Here is a 25,963-nt window from a genome sequence, read left to right on the forward strand (position 1 = left end):
CAGCTCGACTTTGTTTCTGGTTTAGGGGTCAGGGTTGTGTCTTCAAGCTTGACTTAACTGGTTCAGATGTAGCCCAGCAGCTGCCGGGTTTGAATGAGGTAAATTGTGACTGCGCGCTCAGAACAGCAGAAAATAGGTCAAGTGTGGGTTGGGTTTACATAGAAAGCACTAGCATCGCCTGGTAAGCCTAAGCCTCTTCTCTCAGCTCAGACAAAGCCGTTTAAGGTAAACTGGGAAGTTAGGATCTCCCCAAAAAACTTTCTAGCCTTCCGTAGCCTCGATGTTTCTGGCCGGCGTTGCCTTTTGTGAGAAGCCTGGAACGGGAGGGAGGTTGCCCTAGTTGCAGGGGCGTGCGGTGGGTCGGGTCGATGTGTTCCCCCTGGAGCGGTCCTCTCTGGAAAGGCGTTTCTCTGCCGGCTCGCGTGGAGCAGCACAGCCCTGCAGCCTTCAGCGCCTCCCTGACCTCCTGCCCACCAGCTGCAGCGTCGTGGCAGCTGGGGTAGCCTTTCACTTGTCGGAAGGGAATAAGGAATATACTGTTTACCAGCGGTTTATGCGTGTGTGTGCGCCTAGAAAGATCGTGAAGCAGCAGAAGATCTGTATATTTAGTCTCGGCTGAATTTGATGATTTCCCTGTAGGCTTTTGGTGTGGTCTGCGTGGCATCGGCAGCGTCTGCGCCTGCCTGGTGGTACCTTTGGGGGTGTCAGCTGCTACCAATTTTTTCTGTGTTTTAGTTAGATTCTCATCTTTTGCCACTCTAAAAAAGTCTTGTAGCATGGCAGAGAGGGATACTACCAATTAACAGGTGATGTTCTTGTTAATATCTTTGGTATTCTGCCTATACAGATTTTATGTCACTGTTTTGTTTTGTGTGTTTTTTCCCTTGCTCACTCTGATGCCAGGCAGGACAACATTAAGATTGAAGGTTTGTTAAAAAATTATAACAGATCAGTGATATAATCAGATATGTCAGGTGGCACAACCAGTGAAAGATAAAAAGAGGAGGAAAAAAGAAAAGGATGGCTAGTTATCAAGGAATGAAAATCAGGGAATTGTGCAGACCTTTCAAACGAGGAGTAAAAATATGCATGGATGTGTTTGAGGCTGGGTGCAGGTAAGGTACTTAATATTTTTTTTTAGTTGGAGAAAATCATCTTCCAAAAGACGGCATTCGAGGACTAGTATAAGTTCTCAGCAGTCTAGACTTTAAAACCAGTACTTTTTGTTGCCACTGCTCTCTGAAGACTGTCGTGGCAATCAGTAGGCAGGTGTTGGACTTGGTCCTTGTTTTTCAAACTGCAATTTCAAAATTTAGTTTCTATGCAGTTGAAGTTCCATGCGGTTGTAAAAATGATTTGGTGGAAAAAGGCAAAAAAAGAAGGGTGGGGGGCTCATTTTATAGAAACTGATTTTAACCCATGAAATAAGAAAACTGAAGGTTCAAGCTTTTGACACTTTGATTGCTGAATTTTTCATTTGCACTGTTTCAAATTAAATGTGGTCCCTCTACCATTAAGGTACTAACAGAATGCTTATTTCCATGTGCAGCACATACTGTGTAAACATGGTAAACAGGACTCTCAAGTTGGTTATGTACTAGTTTTCATTTAATTCGTGTCCTAAATTATCAGAAAACCTCTAAGCAGCCAGAGGAAGCTATAGTTAATTAAGCCACAGATGGTGAGGACTAATGTGGTGTTGACCTTTGTGAGGACTGCAAAATCTACTTAGTCTTTCTCTGTAAAACACTAGCTGAAATGAGTTCCTACTGATATTAAAAAGATGTCCTTGATGTATTGAAACCAAATGCAGAGACACCGTGGCCAAGGAAGGCACTTTCCCAAATAAACATTTGCAGGTTCCTAATGCACGGCATGTGTTGAGGCTTGGTCTTCAGGGCTCTGATTTAAGTCTTCTTAGTGCCAAAAGCCACTGTTTTTCCGGGACTGATTTTCCTGGAATACATATTGTCAGTTCTTCTCTTCTTCACTGAAAATGGGGAGTTGACAGCTGACTGGAGTTTCTGTACCCTCCTATAAGCAGCATGCAGGCTGTGTGATTGGGGTAGGAGCAGCTACTTGAATCCACTTTCTAGTTGTTGTTTTGTGCTCTGGGGTTTCATCTCTTGAATTAATGAACTTTTTCTACCCTCTTTGTGAAGAATGAATTGGAGAAGTATTTCAGAATGCTGAGGAAACATTTTGCTTCAATAGTTCAAGACTTGTTGGGAAGGTAGAGAGTTGTGGCATGCAGGAGTTCCCACGACAAATGTGCCTGGCTGCCCAAAACAGAAAAGGAGCTTGTGGTCATTTGAGCCTTTCAGAAGGTACTTTGTATGGTCTTTGGTCACTGTGCAGGTTTGGCTCATCCAGGGAAGCCTCTCAGTATCCTGGACAGTATTTTGTTTGTGGATGGGGCTTGAGTAGGAGAATTCTATATGTATTTGGATTTTGACTCGTTTTTCTGTGGGTACTGTCTTTGAAATTCCTGTTTGATCATGACTTAAACGCATTTCGAAGCATTGTAAGTGATTCGCACTTGTTCACCTGTGGCTTTGATAAATTATGTTTGTCTGAATAAGCTCCCTGAAAATGCTTCTCTGAAGAAAGGTTTCTACTTTTTGGTTGAAGTAGCGTGGTATCTTAACCTGATGGTATGGTCTATAAATTTCCAACCTGCTCTGTCATTTTACACCAGAAGAAAGAACAGATACACTCCTAAAAAACAGTGGATCACTTTGTTATTTGGGAAAATTTCATTCTTTATCCTTCTCAGGACTTCCTAGGAGTTGAGCATATCCCCAGTGGGTGAGAATTATCACCTAGAGAGACATGCAGCTGACTTAAGTATTTTTTGGATAATTAAGCAGAAAGTCCACTCCACCAGAAGTGAATTCCTCTTTTGGTCTGGAAAGAAGGAAAAAATAGCAGCAAAGATCTAAAAAACTTTGCATAGATTGGCAAGCTTCTGGTAGTCACATTGCTTCATGTGACTGTCTTCCAGAAGGGCAGGAAGGATTATCTCGGCCATATCTTTCTAGCCCATATGCCCTTTATCTTCTTCCCAGTGTTGCATATAGTCATTTGTGGAGCAAGGGGCACTGCTGTATAAAGTACATAAAGAGCTTCCTACAGTAGATTTGAAGAAGAAAATTGCAGTCCCATTTATTTGATTTGCATTCTGATTTGTGTTTCATAAGGATTTCAAACCAGCCTTAACATCCTCCTGGAGGAGGTATTCCAGGACTTGTGGAAAAACTAGTCTAGGAGAGGGTAGCATACTTACTTTTGTGAGTAAAACTACTTTCAAATGAAGTCTGGAGGAAAATCCTGCAGGTCATTTAATTCTTCTGTGGGTTAGTCTGTCAATCTTGCTACTTCGACCAAGGAGGAGGGGAAGACTGAAGGTCACAATTGCCAAGGTTCAAATCTGTAGACAGAGTGGTCGTTTCTTGAGCAATACACATAACAGGGTAAGGAAAAGGACTGGGCACTGCAAAGTCATCAGCTCATCTTCCGTGCTAAAACAGGGAAGAGACTGCAAGTCACCAGCCTTGCTTGTTGCCCTGTTTTTGCCAAAGTTTGTGGTGTGTGCTAAAACAGCGTGCCTAAAGCCATCACCTTAAAGTTTTAATACACTATGTGATTAATTTCCTAGTTTTTAGATGTTCAGATTTAAGATTAATGGTGGAAAAAAGTCAGTCACGGTGCACACGTTTTTTCATGGATATAAGTAATATGTACATAAAAGAACAGAATTTTTGAAAGTCCAGGAGCCTTTTTTTTTCCAGTATCTTGATTCTGAGCTTCCGTTGTCAGTTACAATTTTGCTTTGCTGTACTGATTTCTATTGACCAATGTATAGCATGTTCGTGTCTAGAATCAAAACACCTTTTTTTTTTTTTTTTTTTTCCAGTGATGGTATGTTAAATGTGTATTTTGTGTGTGTGTGTATTTAAAAACCCTGGGTTCTCATTGATATCCTCTATGTAATCCCAGTCATACCTGCATGTAGTTTGTGTAATGGATATTTGTCCTCACTTGTGCCTTTTGTAGCTCATCTTTGAGATGAGCTCATTTTTCTCCAGGAGTGAGGAAAGAAGTACAAAACAGACTTTGCAGTCTTTTTTTCTGAGTGTTCACATGAAGCACTCTCAATCAAAGGTACTGATTAGTCATGCATGTGAATAGAAAAAAGATTCAAATGCACTGTCTGTAGGATCACCAGTATCTTCAGTGTCAAGTTCAAAGATGCCTAGGGAGGACATGAAATCTAAAAAAAAAGAAAAGCAGCAGTGTGTGTTGCCTTCAGAAACAAATCAAAAGTGGCTCAAGAGGACACAGAGTCTCAAAAACTTTGCATAAAGAACTCACTGAAGTAGAATAACGTTAAGAGTAACAGGCCTGACTTCATGGTACCTAATCAGTGTGTAGCCTTGAAATGAAGATATAAATTCTCTTAGATGGGACTGAAAGGATTATCAAAATGTACGAGATCTGCATATTAACTGCATTTTTAAGTCAGGTAGACTCCCAGTATTGCAGTGCCTCAGTCTATTGCTTAGGTCTCATGCTTGTGGATCTGAGAGGGGAAATTTTTGGTACAGGAATCTCTTCCAGCTGCTGTGAAAGAGAGTGCATAGGAAGGAGGACAGATGAATGATCATCACACAGCTCCCGTTCCAGGGTCTGTTGGGTTCCCCTGGCAAATCATTCCCTCTTTCCAGTGGTGGTGTTGCTTCTGTATGTAGGATCAATGCAAAAATGGATTTGCACAGAAAAGTAGAACAGCTAATACCCTTCTTAGATTGCCTCGGGAGAGGCAGTGTTTTGCTACTTTGCCATTCTTGAATAAATTTTAGTGTTGACCCTCTTGTGCCTCTGATAATGCTAGCAACATACCTACCTAGTTGGTGTTTTTAACCTGGTGGTGGAGGTCCTGTTGATGTTCCCCTTCACTTCTACTTTGTTCCACTGTACGTGTATTAAAACGATCATATTGACCGTTCCTTTTGGATCCGAGGCCATATCCTTTTCAAAAGCAGAAGGAGAGAGAGTAATTTTCTGTAATAACTGAAGCATTGATGCATTCTCTGTAATGGAGCACGGCAAATCTTCAAGTGTCAGGAAGTGAATTTTGAATTTGAAATAGACATCCTGTGATCAGTGGGTTAGCAGGAATAATCGCATCCAGATGAATAGAGAGAAATTGCTCATGTCACTTGAGGGCCTGGCAGCAATGCACGATTCCCTGAGTGTTGCTTGTATCTTTGTATTCTGTGGCTGGAGCTCTTCATAATAAATTGTGAAACATCAAGGAACTTGTTTGAGATCAAGGAAAGAAATTACTTTATCTCAGCTGCAGTACTGATAAAACATTTTACATTTTGTATGTGGAGAATCACTCTGATTATTTTAGCTGTCTGAAGTTCTCTTGGCACAAATGAATGTTCCTGCAGCTCATGGATTTCCAAGGCCGTCTTCTGTACAAGGCGTCACCAAGCTACAGTGCAGCTTTATTTTTCTGCCACAGCCTCAAAGGCAGAAATAGCAAGTTTGCTCTGAAATAGAGAAATAGGTATTCTAAGAGACTAGAGATAAAAGATGATTTAAGCCATGCTTTCAAGGATATGAACCAGATTTTGTGCCTAGTTTTTCCTTGTTAGGAGGACAGTGCCACCAAATACATCTTAATTTCCCAGATGATGTCCTACTCAAATATAGTGAAAAAGAATCTTTTCCAGGAGAACTGAATATAATAAAAATTAAAGCATGTCTTATTTGAAATTACCTAATTAACAAAGGCCTACATATTTGATAATCAGTAATGGTGTTTCTCTCAGAATGTTTGTTTCTCTTGAAGTGCAGCTATCTCTCGATGCATTATCTTTGTGGGTTTTATATCTATGTTTATGCTCAGTATGTCCATATTAAATTTTACAGATACGGAAAATAATTTTTGTTTAAAAATTCATTTAATCATTATTTAAACAATTCTTTCTGCATACCTGTAAACATTGAAGTCTTTAGAGGGCAATTTTAGCTTGTAGTAAGACAGTATTTATGAAAGTGTGATCCTATTAATAGCTTACAAGTCTGGCCACATGTGGGATCTGACATACCATGTTCCCATGAAATAACTTCTAGCACTGTTACGCTTTTAAGTTTTTTCTAAAAATAACACAGGGATTTGTAGGCAATCAGTAAAATTAGCATCAGACTACCTAATATTGTACTCTAAAATACGTCTAGGAAAAAAACCAGAAATGTTACAAGTAAACATAACATATGGTTCTTTTTTTAATCTCTACTTTAGGACGACGTAGACAGTCTAAACCCAGTTCTCAGGGATAACCCGCAGTTACATGAGGAAGTAAAAGCCTGGGTAAAGGAACAAAAGGTTCAGGAGATTTTTATGCAAGGTAATTATGTGGGAAATTGTGTTATTTTTATTCTGTGTTAGCTAGTTGAAGGCCACTAGTTGTGTGGGACTCATCCCATAGCATTTGTGATATAATGGAGAATATATTTCTAATTTGGAAGTTATTTTTTGGAAGTATTTGTTAATACAAGAAAACAAGACTATGTAAGAAGCTGTTCTTGACTTCTTCAGACTGTTCTTAACTTGTTTGATGTTTTAGCAATTACAGCAAATGCTGAATACCATTAGTCTGAATGCAGGTATTTTTATAAAGTTTGTTGTGAAAATAAGTGTGTATGAATGGCAACTACATACCTTCTAGCATGTTTAAAACTGTTCTGTGCTCTGTTAGTGTTACTGTTACGTGTGATAACTTCTCAGCTGTCTGTGCTTGTAGTTCTTCACAGTTCTGTCACAGATGAAGAATACTTACAAATCCCCACCCCATACCCTCACCCCCGATTGAAAAGCGCCCTTCAATTCAGTTACGATTTTGTAACTCGATTCTAATGCTGGAAGGTTGCAGCAAATGCATACATCATTTTTACAGTGTAGATACAAGTTATGTGAAAACTAGTATGAATTAGAATAAATTATTTTGGCTCAATCTTGCCAATAATAAAAATATTACAAGCATTTGCATTATATTCATTAACTTTCTGCAGAACTGACAGGCAGCTCTACAGAGGCATTCCTAGCAATGGGAGGCAGAAACTAACCTCTGTGGGTCTGGTTTAAAATCCCCAGGCGCAAGCAGTAAAGCAATTCCAGGACAAAAATGCTTAAGCAGTCATTCTGTAAATTAAGGTTGGGAGGGGAGCAGTGAATAATCTGGTATTTTAAGGATGGCGCTGAGGTTTGCTTGCTGTCTGGTTTCTTTGATAAAACTAAGATTAGAAGACCAAAGGAATATGGTAAGTACAATACTGAAGTTACAGAAGAAAACTTTGTCTTTCCTTTTGTGGAGTTTCTAATTTGACTAGATATGATTATTCTTAAGGGCCACAGAGAAAGGATGCTGAAAAAAGCAATGTGTGGAATTGTGTAGGTAGTAAGTTGGTATGTCGGTGTTAGTCATTTTAGATTTTATCTAAACATCCTCAGATACAACATGAGTTAATAGTCTGTTGATGAAATTTGCAGCCAAAACTGGATTGAGAGGTGATGTGAAATCAAATTAGAGCTATATGAAAAGGAAACTAAAATTGAGCTTGTTTATTGTATTTTATTAGAGTAACAATAATAAGACAATTATAAAAGCCTCTGTGTACACTGGTACAGAATCAATACTTGAGCAAAGCCCCAGCAATATTGAAATAGTCATCTAAGTGAAACTGCCAGCCCATCATCCACACAATTCATTTACGTCCCATCATTTCAGAAACTGCATTTTTGTCTTCATACATATAACTTTATGTAATTTCTCAAAGAGATGTTTGGATGCTTAGAAGTGCACAAATTAGGAGTGTTTTAAATGATGAGATGAATCTAATCCAAACGTCCTGGCAGACTAGCTCTCCTTGTCCAAGGAGAAGAAGCTGCACTTCAAATCCACTTGCTCACCTGATGTGATGCAGTGTGGCCCAAGGAGAGATGTGCTTCCTTGGGCAGTGACGTGCCATCCACCGCGAGGGCCTTTGCAGTGCCACCACCTGAGGCCGGTGGGGTGGTGGTCAGCCAGCAGAGAGACTGCTGTCACGTTCTCCTGGGACATAATCTGCTCCTGGTCACGGAGACTTTGCATTTGGCACAAACCTTTCAGTGGCTTACAGACAGCCCTCTCTAGCAGTGCTAGCTGCTGTAATCTAGTCATGTTACTTGTCTTTTCTCCTTCCCTCCCTTCTCTGGTTTTCTTCACCTTCTCCGTTATTACCATTTCCCTGTTCCCTGCAGTTTAAGCAACATTTTCAGTTCTACCTTGTCTAGAAGCACCTATTAAGGTTGTTACCGTATTCTCTTACTTCGTCCTCTACAGCATTTTTAGGACCCAGCCTTTTCCTTGTTGTCTATGATGTTGAACCCTTCATCTCCTATCTTAGTATTTTCTACTGTGACTATCACAGTTAAAACGCAGTTTATCTGAAGAAAGAGGAGGGTTGGAGAATAACATTAAAATTGGGTTTCAAATGTTTGAAAAGAAAGATGCCAATTTGAGCAGGGGGAATTTTAGTCAAAACTGGTCCAGTTATTTACAAGAATGAGACTAAAGAAAAAAATTGGCCCTTGTGACCTTTTCTTTGGGCAGCAGCATGCTTTGCAGTAGAGATTGTAGGTTTGGCAGGAAAGTAGTTTGTTCCTTGTTTTAAAAAAACAGACTCCTCCCAAACTTGGCCAAGTTGAAAGCTTTTGGGACAAATAAAACCAGTTCAAGTAACATAGTAAAGTGTCTTTGATTTTTAACAATTAAAATCTTTGAATTTTTTCTTCCTATTAGATTTATTAGCACTACAATCTCTGAGGCTGTGTGTATAATAGTCCTCCTGAAACACTGAGCGTGCTTCAGCCCTCAAGATATTTCCTGATAGTACTGCACTGGCTGTTTCAACAATGTGTAGCTGAGCGTGATTCAGCCAGGGACTGGAGACAAAGCCAGGCTTTTCCTGTAATGGCTGCTTGTGGCTGGGCTGGGCTGGGCTGGAGCTGAGCTGTCCTGTGTCGTATGACCGCAGTTTCATTTTTCTCCTTCTTTCTGACACGCCAGCAGCACATAAGAACTCCCCGTCTCCACTGTTTTTAAAGGTAGATAAAGTGTCTTTTAAAAATAGATAGGATAACAGCTGGGATGAAGGGCAGACACAGACTAGAACAAGGAGTAAGAGGAATGAAGTTGGCACTGGGTCAGTGCAGAAGAGTATAAGAGAAGCTGGAAGCTGATGGAGAAGGACGGATGGAGCTTGTAAGCTGAGAAGACTGGGAAAGGACTTGGAAGCCAGTGGCCTGGAATCGTAAATTCTAAAATGAGACAAGAAGCTGGGGAAAGGGGAGAGGCTGGTTCTGGTTATGCAAGAGACTGAAAATCATTGTGCAGTTAACAGTAGGATGCAAGAGAGGAGGAGCTGGGATAGGAAAGTAGGAATGGGAAATTTGCACAAAGAGACACAGGCAGAATTTTACTGAGACTGTCTGAACAAGGCAGAGCTTTGGGACAGCCATTAAAAGTTCGAGACGTGGAGAATGCGGTTGGGTCAGACAGCCAGAAGTGTGGGAGCTGAGCTGGAGGCGTTTTGCAGGGGCATATGAAGTAAGGATTGGAGAGAAGCCATGAGGAAATGTGTCCCCATGGGAACCTTGTCTGGTCCAAGACCAGGAATGTGAGACATAAGCTTGTAGATTCTTCCTCTTTTTCTGCCCATACGTATTGGTGATTGACAGTGCCCGTGCTGGTGCGCTTTTGACCCATGTCTTTGCAGCTGGAAACGTGCTCCTGGGATGAGTTAGTGCCAGTAGCTCAGAGGGTTCAGTGGGTCTCGAGGTTTCAGCTGTGCAGTGAATGATGCGGATGTGGGTCAAAGATGGGTGCCATTGCATGGTGTTTCTGTTCCCAGCTGTTTTAAAACCTAGATAATCACATGCAAAAGGTATTTCAGAAGGCCTCGCTAAGGTTCCAAAATGAAACCCTAAGACCACTTGGAAATGTTTAAATTATTACTGCTTTTGCACTTCTCTTGATCTCTCAAATGTTGACGTTAAAAGCAGTCCTTATGATCACACACTTTCTCGTGCAGAGGGTATAATGGACCCAGTCATGTGAATATGGATATTTTACTAGAGAAAGCTGTCACCTCTGAGGTCCCTGGCCTGTTTGCTGCAGATGTTTGAGCTTGCTTAATATACTCAGCAAGGGTTGGAAAAAAACTATCATTAGGAAAGACAGGGGAATTCTGGCCTTCCCTGTGTGGTTGAGCAACTAAGCACTCTTAAATCATTTAAGTTAGGCTTTTTGTAGGTTGTCACTGACTGGTTTTGCTTCCGTTCCTGTATGCCTGACCTGGGACTTGGGGTTTGGTTGCAGAAGGAGCGAAACCCACACAGTTGGAACTGAACTCTGTGGCAGTGTCGCTTGGTCATACAAAATGCTATATAAACACTAACTGCGATGCAACTTAGGGTCCCGATGATCAAGTGAGACACTGAATGTGACTAAAACTGCTGAATCTCAATTTCTGGGTCTTGAAACCATCTATAAAATAAATACTGTATCATACTATCTCCCCTCCCACGTGGGCTTTCGGAAGTGAATTAAACCAATCTTTGCAAAGGGACAGCGTGCAGGGTTTCATTGCAGTTGATACATCTGAAAACAGGAGCTAAAGCCCTCGTAGCGTGTGTGTTTTTGAGTGTTCTGTGTGGCCATAGCAGGGACAGGATCACTCAGCTGCCTTTCCAACTGCTGTAATGGAGAGAAACTCTGTGGTCACTTATGGGAAAAGCTTGGCAGATGCAGAGCCTAACCACCAAGATTTAAATCTTTTCGCCAGCAAAGCATCTGGGCATGCGACTAGCCTGTTAAATAGCTTCTGTATAACCTGCTGCTGCCACTTTCTAGCCTTTCAGATTACTTTTCTACTGTAGCTGTTTGTAGGTAGGAATTTTTCCCATCATTTGTCATCACGGTTGCAGAAAGATTTAGTTAGATAAGAAAACTGTATGTTGAAAATGTTAGCAGAATTGACCTTAAAGCAGCCTTACATGTACCATTTGCATTTCAAAATGTCTTCCTGAATAAAAGTGAAATCCACAGGCAGTGCTGTGCCAGGATTGCTTGCAGTTTGTTGTCCATGCCATGGGCACTATATGTGTGCTGTGAAGCTTAAAAAAACAGGAAAACCCATTTATACTTTGTTTTGCTGAATTCCTCAACGGCTTTTTTTATTTCTTCCCCTTCTAAAGGTCCGTACTCCTTAAATGGTTATAGGGTGAGAGTGTACAGACAGGATTCTGCCACCCAGTGGTTTACCGGTATCATTACTCATCATGATCTCTTCACCCGCACTATGGTTGTTATGAATGACCAGGTGAGTCTGATATGTCATACTGGGAAAACAAGCTTCGAGTAAACTACGTGTTGGGAGTTTTTAAAAAATTTTTTGTGGTACTCTGAAATATACTGAGTTGTTCAGTTCCAGCAGGGCGGGTCTGTTACTGCGCTGAAACTACAGAATGACTTTGCATTGGACTAGCAGTTAAAAAACCATCCTGAAGCTGAACATTTGTGCAATGATATGATTAGCACCAGTCCTACAGTTCTGCTTTTCTTCTGTCACTTTTTGACTAGTGAAGTCTTTGAAGTGAAGCGGTCTAGTTTTAAGAACTGGTCTTCCCTGTCAGTTCTGTTGAGAATTTCTTTTCTCAACACTGAAGTCTTTTAGCACTGCAGTAGTGATTACTTCTCCCAAGCAATTGAAATATCTACTTTCTGCAATTTATTGAATTAAGCATTTAATGCAGCCCTAATTTACATTTACTGTGGTGGGTTTTAGTTGTATTTTGAAGTTGATGTTACAAAAAGAATTAATACTGGTATTTTTAGTGGCAGTAACGAATTCTATTTCAGGAGACCAGGGTAATGACTCAAAGTTAATATAGTGAATGATCTGTCTGCCTTGAAATGACTGACAAAATCATGTGTGACAATAAAAGGTTAAGACTAGTCTAATGCTCACATACATTCTTTCCCTTAATTTGCTCTAATTAGTTTTTCCCAAATATTATTTTTTTTCTATTTGTGACATAATGATTAAAGATCTGGTTAGCATTTCCTTCTTTCTGAAATATCCCTCACTAGTTAACACTCTGCCAGCCTTACAGTTCTTCTCTCCAGTCATTTTGGTTCCTTTCTTTCAGCAGTTTTGCTTCTGTTGGAAGCAGTATTGTAATGTGCTTATGCAGTATATTTTATAGTATATTAAATAAATTTTATGAAATTTTTGTATGTTGTAATTGCTACTTAAAGATTACTCTATGAAGAGTTCAGTGTCTTTTAATTTCAAAGTTACAGGTCAGTGAAGGGAGGGAAGGAAGTGGTAGGGGTACTTTCTCTTTTACATACCACTGTAAAAATAACTTTTTTTTAAAGACACATTTGCTTTGGTTTTACTCTGTTCCCAGCCTTTGTTGATAGTCATATGTCAGTTCTGCTTGTCAGGATTAAGTAGGCTTTTCTCTAGTCTTTAGCACAAAGAATAGACTGGTGAACACAAAATACAGATTGGGCAGTGTCTGAACATCTGATTATTATTTTTTTCTTTTTTTTTAATAAACCAGGTGTTAGAACCTCAGAATGTTGATCCTTCTATGGTTCAGATGACCTTTCTAGATGATGTTGTTCACTCTTTGTTGAAAGGTGAAAATATTGGCATCACTTCACGCCGGCGGTCTCGTTCCAACCAGAACAGCAACACAGTCCACGTAGATACATTTATCTTATTACATAAGTATTTTTGTATATTGCGACTATTAAAAATACATGATTAAAATCACAGATTAAAATTGCATTTACGTGCATTAATCACAAAATTATTTTTAGGGTCATTATACGCGTGCGCAAGCAAATAGTCCCAGACCAGCAATGAATTCCCAAACTGCAGCACCAAAACAGAATTCTCACCAGCACCAGCAACAGAGGAATACTCGGCCAAATAAGAGGAAAGGCTCTGATAGCAGCATGCCTGATGAAGAGAAGGTGAAAGAAGAAAGATACGATTATATAGGTCGAGGAGGTAAAAGCAGTTATTGGAAAGGGAGGGAGAGCTCCTTAAAACTGTATTAAGACTGAAAATGTGATAGACATGTTTTTATCTTTTACAGAAAACCCCAAAACCAAAACTAAACACTTCCTTAGTAAAAGAAGAAAACCTGAAGAGGATGACAAAAAACTAAATATGAAGAGACTGCGGACAGACAATATCTCTGATTACTCTGAGAGCAGTGACTCAGAAATTTCAAATAAAAGATTAACAGACTCGTCCTCAGAGCAAAATTCAGAAAATGAGTTAAAAAGCAAGAACACTTCAAAGATAAATGGAGAAGAAGGAAAATCCCAAGCTATTGAGGGAGAGCAGACACTAACAGATAGGCGGTCTCCGTGGGATGAAATACAGGAGGATAAAAAACATGAGGAGACAGAAAGACTGAAGTCATCCGTCTTAGATCAGCAGCAAAAATCTTCACTCCATGCAGCAGAGCAGCCAACACCTTATGAACAGAATGCCAAGGATCCACATGTTCAAGAGTGCAATGCAGAAAAACATCACACTGCAGAATTAAAAAATGATCAATTTGTACCCAGACCTCCTACTCCAAAATGTGTTGTTGACATTACTAATGAAAACAACCCTGAAAAGGAGAGCCAGGATAATGCTGCAAGTACCTGTACCTTTGGTTTGCAAACGGTTCAGAAAATAGAATCTCACAGCAGCGATTTAAAACAGCAGTTTGCAAATGCAAATTTCCTTGAAGCAAGAAAACAGGAAGCTGATCAAAATTGGGTTAGCAGCGTTGTTAACAAAACGGATTTGATACAACCTGGGGTTGTAAAAACGTTATCAGTAAATGAACACTTAAATCCTGAAAAAGAAAAAGTACAGTATGGCTCATTTATGTCTTCGTTAACTGTAGCTTCTCTAGCAGAAGAGAGTAAACTGCATAAACAAAGTCCAGTCCCCGATTCTGTGAAGTCAAAACCTAGTGCTTCAGTTGATCATCCTAAAACAAAGTCACCTGATGTTAAGCCTAAATTCACCCAATCTTCCGATACTGTGAAGTCGAAGGTTAGTTCCCAAAGCAGCCATGCTACTGGATTAACAAGGTCAGCCAATAAAACTGATCATGATTTGCCTAGGTCTAGTTTTCATGCAGTTCCAGCTAGAGTTAGCGCTCTAGAAGCTACTAAAAGTCCTCTTATCATTGACAAGAATGAACATTTCACGGTGTACAGGGACCCCACTCTGATCGGACAAGAAACAGGAACTAATCACATTTCACCTTATTTGCATCAGCATAATTATCCTCTGCATTCCTCATCCCACCGAACCTGTTTAAATCCCAACGCTCATCATCCTGCATTAACTGGTTCATCCCATCTGCTAGCTGGGTCTTCAGCTCAGGCTCCCTTGTCTGCTATTAACACTCACCCCCTTAGTACTGCATCCCACCATTCTGTTCATCACCCCCATCTACTTCCTGCAGTGTTACCCGGAGTGCCTGCTGCCTCCTTGCTGGGTGGCCACCCGCGACTAGAGACTGCTCATGCTAGCAGCTTAAGCCATTTGGCATTAGCACACCAGCAGCAGCAACAGATGTTACAACACCAGTCTCCACATCTTCTTGGACAAGCTCATCCTTCTGCTTCCTATAATCAGCTAGGGCTTTATCCAATTATTTGGCAGTATCCAAACGGAACACATGCTTACTCAGGACTCGGTCTGCCCTCCTCCAAATGGGTCCACCCAGAGACTCCTGTTAACGCGGAGGCTTCCTTGAGAAGGGTAAGTTGAGCTTGTTTCTTAATGACGTATTTAGCTGGGGCTGGCGTCTCCCAACGGTGGTTTTCTAGGTACAGATTCGGTAGTTTGTGTTACTCTGGGTGTGCAGTGGTGGTGGGTTTTTTGAGTAGGCAGATAACTTGGAATGGTAATCCACTAGTAACCGCTGTCTCACAGTGGATGCGAGTAGGGAGTTCTTCCAAACCGTGATTTCCTAAGTATTTTAAAGAAAGACGAAACGTTTGTTTAGAGTTTATGACCAAGTGAGGTCAACCAGCTGGTTTGGGACTTGGAAGTCCAGAAGGCAAATACTTGCTACCTCAAACTATGAAAACCATTGTGTAAGTTAAATACTAGGAGAGGTAGGACAATAGTCTTTATAGTGCAATTTCATGTATGCTCGCTACATAATGGAGAAAGGCTGAGACAGAAGGAGTACCAAATCCAGTGGAAAGTTCTGAAGAGAAATACTCCAGCATTTATAAATCTTTCTTGCACTGTACACCCATTTCTCTTGTCTTTACACCTATCTGTGTACCCTCTCTTGGCATATCGTTCTCTCCCCTTCTGTTCCTGTTGACACACATCTCTGCCTTCCCATCTGCTTTCTACTCTTCTGTATTCAAGTCAGGGTGATTCCTCTGTCTGTATGCTGAGTATAACCACTGAAGTCTCAGAAGAAACGGTTTGTGTTTTTCAGCCTAGCGCCCAGTGCGGCGGCGGTGTTTGGCAGGCAGACGTGGCAATTACAGGAAAAGTTTTCTCAGCTCCTGCAGTCTTGGGATATGGCATGCTCATTGCAGGCACCTTAGAGGAACAGTGTAAGATGAAGCATGTGCAGCGCAGACAGAAACCTTGGAGAGCTTTACTGCCAGCTTCCATCAAACCTCCACTGAGCATGTGGATACTGATTTTTTGAGGCTTACAACTTGGCCTAATTTGGGCAGATTTTCAGAGGGACCACAAAAGGCATGTCGCTGACAGTGGTCCTTCTGCCAGAGTGTAAGCCTTTGCGTCAAAGCTTGGAGTTCCTGAATGGTTGTAAAGATTTTTTCTTTTTCATCATGGGGAAAGCTATTCTTCCCCAGCCTCATTCTTGAGAAAAGCCAAACCATTGTGGCTAAGTCTCTCCCAAACAGTCAGTTTGAGTTGGCCTTGTAATATGAAGTCAGCTTGATCTAAAATGTGATAAAGTCAAACGCAGCAGAGGAGAAAAGCCTAAGAGAAAACTATAGGTGGGTTTATCTTTTCATGTTGCTGCCTGCTCCACCCCATACTGAAGTCCGTTTTAAAGAACTTATGATAGACTCTGTTTTCACTTTGGCTGCCTGAAGTATGCAGCCCTGCATACCGAGGCACGCAGCTTTTTAATTATGTTGATATGTGGCAATTGTCTTGTGGTGACTTGTCTTCTGGCGCTTGCACTGGAGGCCTTTTTTTAAATATGTCTTAGAAACCCAGAATGGGCGTTTCCAAAGTTGGTTTGCATGGATGCCACAGTCGCAGAAAGGGATCTGTGTTTCAGCTGTAACAGCAGCAGCAGGAGCAACCACCCTCAGCTCAGGGCTGAGCCATGTCCTCGTGCTGAAGGCAGCATGCCCCCAAGCCCACCTTTTTCCTACTGTCCACCGGTGGCTGTGGCAGCTCCCATCTTTGGGCTGGGCTGCAGATGGTTGCAGGTGGAGTCACAAAGCTGTCTGGGCAACGCTTGGTGCTCAAGCAGATGTTCCCCAGCTCCTCTAGGGAGAAGGTGATGGGCCTTTTTTGCATAATACTTTAATACAGCTTACAGGCTATTCGTGGGAACCCACCACAGCGTGGGAACTCCTGGCCTAGGAAACGTGCGCACTAAAACTGTTAGCCCAAACCCACGCGGTTGCTTTAAATATTCAAAAGTACAGAAATCAGAACTTCAAAGTTGTAGCACCTGCAGATCTATTCTGTTCTGTGTGCATGTGTCATGAGAGCTCTTGGCTCCCCTTCTGCTGCAGCAGTTCTCAACTGGGAGTCGTCAAGACTGGGGAGAAGGAGGGATGGACTGCTGAGCAGAGGAGGACACGTTCTGGGCAGTGCCAGGAGTTAGGGATGGAGCAGCACTGAGAGACTTCGGGGTGCGCGCATGAGAGCTCTGCTCACTCTTGTCCCAGTCCCTTCTTGGCTTGTCCCTAGTGCTTGAGCACCACTTCGACAGGGTGCCTTGCCTTTCCACTCCTCTGAGCATGTTTCTCGTAAGCAGGTCTCAGAGGAGAGAGGGAAAGGGGAGAGGGACAGAGAGCTGCTCTTGGTCTTTTCTGCAGAGTTGTTCACACAAGTTTCAGACAAGAAAACAGAAGCATACCTAACTAGTCAATTAAAAACCAGTTTCGTAAATTAAGACTATCACGGTGTGTGTAAACGAGGAATTTGGTATTGCCCACCTTTTGAGTATTTAGGTACACAGCACAAAATTGTGTGTACTTTGCGTTTGCCGTGTTGCAAAGTATGGCAGGTGTGTACATTTATGGTTTTAATAGAGTGCTGCTGATGAAATTATGCCAAATAAAAATGCCTGGCAAAATAAAGCAGGTTAATTAGGATTATCGTACTTAATCATTTGGTTGGGTGGAGGGGAGGAACCATCCAGGAAAGAGATACTTCTGTCCATTATATTGAGATTTGTTACAAAGCTGGAGATGAAATTGTGTTCTAGAAATACTAAACCATATTTGTCTTTCGAAAGAAATACTTCCTGCAATTCATTGAAGAGCTAATGGTCTGTTTACCAGTAACTGAAGTTAAGTGCTGTTAGACTGTCATTGGTTTGCTAATTTTGATGAGCTTGAGATGCCATTCTAGAATTAACTATTCATGCTGAATACTTGAAATTCTAAGAACGCTTCTGAAACACGTAAGCTATTTTGTATGCCGCAAGTCCATGGGAAGTGCAATCAGACGTTCCAGTTGATCAAAAAGTGACTTAAAATGTTAAATTTTATTTACTGTGTATGATTTGATGCTGAAATACATTAGTTCACTCTGATCATTGGTAGGACTTGATACAGTAACTCTTGTGGCCCCATGATTATTTTGAAATCTGATTATTTTTGTTTTGTTTTGTTTTGATTGGTGTTAACAGAATACTCCCAGCCCGTGGTTACACCAGCCCACCCCGGTGACCTCAGCTGACAGCCTTGGTTTACTGAGTCACATTCCTGTGCGACCATCCAGTGCAGATCCCCTTCGGCCTCTCAAACTGACAACGCATTCCAGCCCACCATTGTCCAAAAGTATTGTAGAGCATCACAAAGAGTAAGTTTGCTGTTTAATTCTGTGTGAGAGGGTACATTTCAGCAGCTGATTTTGTCTTCTAGCTTGCTTTTAGTTTATTTGTAAACATAGGTGCCTGTGATAGAGAAAAGCTTGTCAGTATACGGCAAAACAGACTCTGCCCTGTTGACTTGGAATGGTACTTGAGTTCCCGAGTCACCTGAAGACTTCTGAAAATTGTACCTAATATAAAGAAAAGTTTGTGTTAATAGCTAATCTTGTTCAGAGTATGGGAAGAAAGGTCTTCCGTTTAGCATGTTGCGCTACATTCAGACTAACCTGTATTTGCTTAACCTTTTTCAAACAGAGAACTGGAGAGGAAAGCATTTATTGAGCCTTTACGTTCTGTTACGACTGCACCAGTAAAGACGGAGCTAGAGCAGAGCAGAACACAGGCAGCAAAGGAGAGCCATATGCACAGACATTTTGCAGATCCAATGTTGAACCAGCTGCCAAGGCCACCGCAGGAGTCTGGGGAGCGACTGAGCAAATACAAAGAAGAACACAGACGGATACTCCAAGAAAGTATTGAAGTTGCTCCTTTTACAGCTAAAATAAAGGCACTGGAGGGAGAGAGAGAGAACTACTCCAGGGTGACATCCTTATCTTCAAGTCCCAAAAGCCATTCAGTAAAATATGACAAAGACACTGAACGCTCTGTGTCAGAACTGTATAAAATGAAGCATTCAGTTCCACAGAGTTTGCCGCAGAGTAACTATTTCACCACCTTGTCTAACAGTGTAGTAAATGAACCGCCGAGATCGTACCCGTCAAAGGAAGCTTCAGGTGCATATGTTGATAAGCAAACTAATTGTCCTTCAACAGCAGCTAGTCCCCAGTCTCTCCCCTCTTACATTTCTTCTCTTTCAAAACCTCCACCTTTAATTAAGCACCAACCAGAGAGCGAAGGCTCTGCGAGCAAGATACCCGAGCAGCTTTCACAGTCAGTGCAGTCTCACTCTGTAAATTCTTTCAGAAGTGACAGCAGGAGCCCTACTCAGTTGTCAATCTCATCTTCAAATACACTCCGGAGTATGCCTGCCTTGCATAGAGCCCCTGTGTTTCACCCCCCTGTGCACCAGAACCTGGAGAAGAAGGAAAGCAGCTATAGCAGCCTTTCACCTCCGACTCTAACCCCTGTTCAACCTGTTAGTGCTGGTGGTGGCAAAATACAGGAGTTGCAAAAACCACCAACTTTAGTACCTGAGCCGAAGGAAGCTCAAACTGTTTACAAGGGCACTTCTGAACAGAATTTATCAGAAATATGGAAGTCAAATAATGCCCCAAATAACGAAAAAGTGGATTGGCATGTTGAAAGAATGAGTGGAAAGTCACAGTCCGCTACAGCATCTGTTATTGTGCGTCCTCCTTCTAGCACAAAATATGATAGCGTACCAGTAATGCAGTCTGCTTCCAAAGATCGAGTCAGTGAGAGATCTTCAGCTGTGACAAATCAAGCAGATTGCCTGAAAACAGCGGAAGCCAGGGAGACTGGAAGAATCATTCTGCCAAATATGAACTCAGACAGTGCTCGCACACAGTATGAAAAGAAATTTCCAGCTGTCTCGCAAGGCAGCATTCCTCATGCTGTCTCCCCTACCACAACTATGATCTGCCGTACCAAAACGGATGTCACCGCATCAGCAGCAACAACTACCAGCGTGTCAAGCTGGGGTAGTTCAGAAGTGACTTACTCCTTATCGAATACGGTCTTGGCCTGCGCACCGCTGGAGTGTACTGCCTCGAGAGCAGCAAGTCAGGCGGTAGCACAGACCCAGGAATGCAAGGTCAGCACTACAGCTCCGGTTACACCCGCAGCTGGCAAGACAGGCAGCACTGCTCAGCCCTCCTCAGGATTCTCCACCTCCACCGACTTTGTCCATTTGAAAAAGCACAAGGCAGCGTTGGCTGCAGCTCAGTTTAAAAGTAGTAACACCAGTGAGTCCGAGTCCAACTCTGTGAAAAATCAGACATTTTCAACCTCTGTCTCCCTAGACAGTGCTATCGTCTGTAATACAATAAACAAAGCGAACTCTGTAGGCAGTGGGCAAACTTCCCAGACGAGTCAGCCAAACTACCACACTAAACTGAAAAAGGCTTGGCTAACAAGACATTCGGAGGAAGATAAAAACACTAATAAAAAAGAGAATTCAGGGAACAGTGTTTCAGAAATTATTAAGCCATGTACTGTCAATTTAATAGCTTCTACATCAAATGAGTTGCAGAATAACATAGATAGTAAAATCTTGGCAGATAAGTTTGCAAAGGAAGATAAGCACCCTAGGAGAAAAGCAAAACGAACTTACGAGTCTGGCTCTGAAAGCGGAGACTCTGATGAAAGTGAGAGCAAGTCAGAGCAAAGGACTAAAAGGCAGCCCAAGCCAACTTACAAAAAGAAACAAAATGATTTGCAGAAAAAAAAGGGTGATACAGAGGAAGAAGTAAAACCGAATGGTGTTCTTAGCAGGAGTGCCAAAGAAAAAAGCAAGCTGAAGTTACAGAGCGGCAGTAACAGCAGTGAGTATATTAATCTGATTTAGAAGAGACAGACTAATGTAAAGTCTAACAGTGTTAAATTCTGGAGGGTTTGTCGTGCACAATAGCTGGGAAAAGAGTTAAAAAGCATGCTTATGTAAATGAGTACGTCCAGATTTATCTGTCTTGAGGCCATTTGAAATACCCTGGTTTAAGAAGTTCAGTATTTTGTATATATGTGTTAACAAACTGGTTCTTGGCCTAAAAATAAGCAGTAAACAAACTGGTTTATGCTGTCAATCAGAATTCAACAGACTGGTGCATATAGTTGTGCCACTTGTATTGAGAGAGATTTTTTAAATTTATTTTTTTTTTAAGACCTAATGCATTTATTTTTAGAGCACTACTGGAGGGAGAGATTCTCTATTGTTGAGCTTTAATTCATCCTTTGATCAGGAAGCCAGAGGCAGTTCCTTGAGAGCCTGATGCTACTCTGTTATGATTTGATTAATTTAATGAAAGGTTTGAGGGAGAGTCATTTCACACTCCTAACTAGCATGTGTATTACATGGTGTTAACATCCCTCTTGTTTAAGGAATAAAGAAATTTAGGGAAATACAAATTTCAATTTAAATGTAATACTGTAGCATGTAGCAGATTGTAACTAGATTTATCTGAAGAGAGAAACTGGTCTGCCAACATGAGAGATTTTATTTAAGAACTTACCTTATTTTTTATTCCACTTTATTCTTCTCCAAGGACTATTCTTTTGTCTTTGTTCTGGCTGAGTATGAGAAAGTCTACCATTAAATTACTTTTTGCAAGAATTTTTAAGTACAGGTAGTAAGAAAATGACTACTGCTCCCTGTAATTACATTCTCTGGCTTTTCATTGCCTAGTGTATAAAGTTACTCTTCTGGTATCTGAGAGTACTTGATGCCTAAGTTGTACTGGGTGCTGGAAGTGTTGCAGTCTGTCTGAGGTATTCTGGCTTGGGTCCAGCGATAGTAGTATTGCCTTTTTTTTCTTTTTTTTTCTTTTTCCCAACTAAAGGGAAGATCAAGGAGAACATGCCTATAACGTCTTTCTTGGTTTTACTTCTTAAACTGTGAATGTATACATGTAACATGTTAGGTCTTTATGACCTTTGTATTGTTGCAAAAGAATGTTTGTTGTAGCAGGATTGCTTACCTAAGTTAAGGGAAGGCAGTGACTTCTTGTTTTGGCTAGTGATACCCAAGTATAAAAGTGATATACGATAATACATTATGGAGCTGTTTCATGGGACTTAGGTTGGGAAATGGGCAGGACTTGGTATTACGTTCTGTTGTGAGTCGCACAGCCTGTCTCCTGCACGTTAACAGGTCGGGCCAGTCCCATGGTAGCAGCTGACCTGGGATCAGACCTGGGATCTTTCTGTCTGTTTCTCCTACTTGACCCATTAAATAGATGAGCGGTTCCGGTACCCTTGTCAGTTTATCTTGGGGGAGCTTTGTTGTAATTTCTGAGAGAGAACTGGTCAGAGATTTTCTTACGAAAAGGACTTTCCACAAAGTTGTATACAAAACCACAGTCAACCTTGAGGAGCTTTCAGGAAATAACAGGTCCCTATGGAACGGCTGCCTGGGCTCCCCGTAGGTGGCTGAAGATAACTGTGCTTCAGGATCTGGGGCTTGGTGGCAGTTTTGCAATGTGGGTGGTATCTGGATACTGCCAGGGTTGAAAACTGCTTTGTCCCGATGCTGTTTCGGCAAGCCCCGGGAGCCTGTGTGCTAGCCAGCATGCTCTGAGCTCCAGGCTGCAAGGCTCCCTCCTGCAAAGCAAGTCATTTTACAGTTCTGCAAGCACTGGGGGTCTTCCAAGTTTCTGCCCACAGAGCTTGAAGTCTGGCAGCATCCAGATGACACCCAGGATCTCTGGTTCCGAGGCAGAACACATTGTTTTAGACCAGCAAACCTGAACTTTGGCCTTTTCTGCTCTCAAGTTTTAATCCAGTTACTGTCATGCTCCTCGGATGAGTTGGGAGTGGATTTTGTAGGCCATGAACTGAGGCATAGGCGGTCTGTCACTTGCACAAGTCATCTCTGGCAAAGTACAGATCTTAACCTAGGTACCAAGTCCGAAGTTAGCACTCTGACCTCTCCTCTATCGTCCTACATCAGATCCCTGTTTACAGGACATGAACTTTCAAGAGCAGTGGTAGGTGAAATGACAGATGCTTCTACCTATCTGTAGATAAAACTAGTACCACTTTTAAAAGTCATTAAAGTGGAAGCCTGGTTAGATAACAACAGGGTTCAGTTTCAAAATGTGTATGTGAAAATTGCACATAGTACTCAATAGATTTGGTCCTCGTGTTACTCGGGGTCAGATCTGCCGACTTCAATATAGAAAATGGAATTGTACTACTTAGCCTTGCAAAGCCAATAAACTTGACAGGGAGTAAATGGATTCTGTTCTTCTTATGCCAGATATTTTATATTAAGTTCAGATGAGTTACATGTGAATAGAGCTGCTCTTCTGTAATCATATCTGTAACCCTCAGCAAAAATAAATTTTGAAGAAGTAGGATATGGGCCTTTTTTTAAGCTCTGCTTTCATTCATTAAATTGTTGCCTTTTTTGCATACATCTTCACTTGAAAAAGAATTCAAACCTTTCTTGGAGTATTGTATTTCTTTGCTTGGTTTGTAAGAATGAGATTCTGAAGGTGGTTTTGGTGGAATATTTGGTGAACAATACACCTAATGTAAGAGAAAATACAATGTTGCAGGTATTTCTGGTAGCTCAGCAGGTACTTAACTGTGCTCCTGCCTGTGTAAGTCTGATTGGTAGCTGTGTTTTTTTCAAGTTCAGTGCTGACAGGCAGACTAATGGAAGTACTAATGAAATATGTTGTGCAGGTAACAGATGTACTTTCTGAAACATTGAACGCTGACTGATCTGACTGGTTTCTGTGTATAAGGGCTCCAGTACCTTATCTGAAACTCTCCTTACTTTTGCAGCTGGTATACCTCGCTCAGTGTTAAAAGATTGGCGCAAAGTAAAGAAGCTGAAGCAAACGGGAGAGTCCTTTTTGCAGGATGATTCTTGCTCTGAGATAGGACCAAATTTGCAAAAATGCAGAGAATGTAGGTTAATAAGAAGTAAGAAAGGAGAAGAACCAACTCACTCACCAGTATTTTGTAGATTTTACTACTTTCGTCGGTAAGTACAGCTATTTTCCTGACAATGTGGTGTTTTAACTTTTAAAAATGATACTGACAAAGACTCGTGTGCTTGAAAGCTTGTCTGATTTTTCTGGCTCAGTCAGTCTGCCTGATAAAAGACACCATCTAATTTAACAGTATTTACATTTGTATTTCTTACTTCTTTTGTGGATTGACTTCATTGCTGTTTAAAGCTTTATAGCAAAGAGATCAGAACAGCTGCCCAGTGTTCCTTAGGCAAGCAGAAAATACAGCACATCACCATTACACAGGTGTCTGACATTTGAAGTGGGATTTTCAAAAGGCAAGCTTCAGTTATTCTGGACAAGTTGTAAAACCGCAGAGTTGCACTTTTTCATAATTGTTCTTATGCCAGTATATGGTGGAAATGCTGCTGAAGGTTTTCTGGGAGTTTTCTGAGGACAGAGGAGTTGCGACCTCCTTTTTCACAATTAATGGCCAATCAAGGAAAACTCACAATTCAGGAAGATAATTTCCAGGATGCAGCATAGCGTACATGGTGCAGGCAGCACAGCTATTGAGACAGAACAAAACAGCTTTAATTTGCATGCAGCCTGTGTTGTCAGTATATATCCAACTTGTTTTGAACAGGAAATTTTTCACTAGATTGGTTTTAGTATGTTATAATGAAGCTTTAGTTACAAGACTTGGTAGTCCTACAGGAATCATTTCAGCGTTGGACTCAGAATACCTTCTTGTGTAAGAATATTTGCTTCCTAATGTGGCAGTGTCAGAGTTTTGGGGTTTTTTCCTCCTCTATAAAGGAGAGAACGTCAGGGATAAAGTTTTGCCAACATTGGAAAACACAGTTATGGAATTTAAAAATGTGAATGTTTTGAATATATTGCGGTAAATTTTGCAGCAGTTTTAATTTTTTTCATTGTGTTTAGATAGTAGGGCTTGAATTGTGAACAAAGTTTGCCCTACTGTTGGAAGTTGTTAATGAGAATTCATAATTTCTTCTTTTTCATTAAATACGTATCTAAATATCATTTTTTGGTACTCAGTTCTGAACTCAGGACTATTTTACTTGCATTGCTGTAAAATTATTTAACTGCTATAATAATTGCATATGTATAATTAATTATCCTGTATTATACCAGATGGAATAATTGATTGTTGCTGCTTAAAAATAGGCTAAGTATAGCCAGGGTTGGTGGAATGGTATAGGGTAGGATAACAGGAAAGCCTTTTGTTATTTTCAAGGTCAGAAATTAGTGGATACAAAAACACTATCTTGGCATTCATGATTTGTTCTGCCTAGAAAGACTTAAATGTAGTGTTCGAACTCCTGTTTTCTGAGTATGAGAGCAGTAGGATGGAAAGATCTATAAAATATGAGTCAGACTGAGTGCTGTTACAGACACTCCAAAAATTAAAGGTGATGAATAGGTGGAACCAAACTTTGGCAAAAAAAGAAAAATAAGAGAATTTTCTTGTCTGCAATTTTTAAGCAGTAATAAATGTTACAGAGAGAGAATGATAAGTAAACTGATTGCAAAAAGTGCCTAAAAAATTAGTTTTAGTTTTCATGCTTCCTTACTGTTTGTTTTAAAACTGGTTTTGGCAGTAGGATTCATTTTTAAATTAACAAATAAGGCAGGATGCTAAAGAAGGTAAAGAAAACTTACTTGTTGTAAGACATAAGCATAAGCAGTAAGGTGAATCAGCAAGTAAACTGTAAGTCACAGAATGTAATGACATATGCATTTAAACTATCTGTTCTCATTTGTAGGTTGTCTTTTAGTAAGAACGGAGTGGTTAGGATAGATGGTTTCTCCTCTCCTGATCAATATGATGATGAAGCACTGAGTTTATGGACACATGAAAACTATGAAGATGATGAACTGGACCTAGAAACTTCTAAATACATTCTAGATATCATAGGTGATAAATTTTGTCAGTTAGTAACATCTGAGAAGACAGCCATGTCCTGGGTGAAAAAAGACGGTAAGGAGATCTCAGATGCTCTCAAAGTGTTCTGCAGTTTTACTCGAGTGTTTGCATTCATCGTGACCCACTGCTTTCTTTCGAGTAGCTCACTTCGCC

General features: G+C 41.0%; 1 protein-coding gene across 6 annotated transcripts in view; it reads left to right on the forward strand.

Annotated features, from left to right (window-relative positions):
• JMJD1C (jumonji domain containing 1C) overlaps positions 1–25,963 on the forward strand; it is a 171,741-nt gene that overhangs the window by 125,473 nt on the left and 20,305 nt on the right. For 4 of the 6 annotated variants that reach the window (XR_007507226.1, XM_049809886.1, XM_049809889.1 and 1 more), the window contains 9 exons: positions 6,317–6,422; positions 11,312–11,436; positions 12,686–12,829; positions 12,948–13,140; positions 13,229–14,907; positions 18,020–18,192; positions 18,518–20,727; positions 23,690–23,891; positions 25,650–25,864. Coding sequence is in view for 5 of the 6 variants with exons in the window: in XM_049809886.1 (XP_049665843.1) it covers positions 6,317–6,422; positions 11,312–11,436; positions 12,686–12,829; positions 12,948–13,140; positions 13,229–14,907; positions 18,020–18,192; positions 18,518–20,727; positions 23,690–23,891; positions 25,650–25,864 (5,047 nt within the window). In the remaining variant the exon portion in view is untranslated. Of the gene's footprint in view, positions 1–907; positions 927–6,316; positions 6,423–11,311; positions 11,437–12,685; positions 12,830–12,947; positions 13,141–13,228; positions 14,908–18,019; positions 18,193–18,517; positions 20,728–23,689; positions 23,892–25,649; positions 25,865–25,963 lie in introns of those variants that run through there. The other 2 variants (XM_049809888.1, XM_049809887.1) reach the window with 2 other exon arrangements.

Source organism: Accipiter gentilis, chromosome 9, assembly GCF_929443795.1.
Source record: "Accipiter gentilis chromosome 9, bAccGen1.1, whole genome shotgun sequence".
In the NCBI taxonomy this organism is placed as follows: domain Eukaryota; kingdom Metazoa; phylum Chordata; class Aves; order Accipitriformes; family Accipitridae; genus Astur; species Astur gentilis.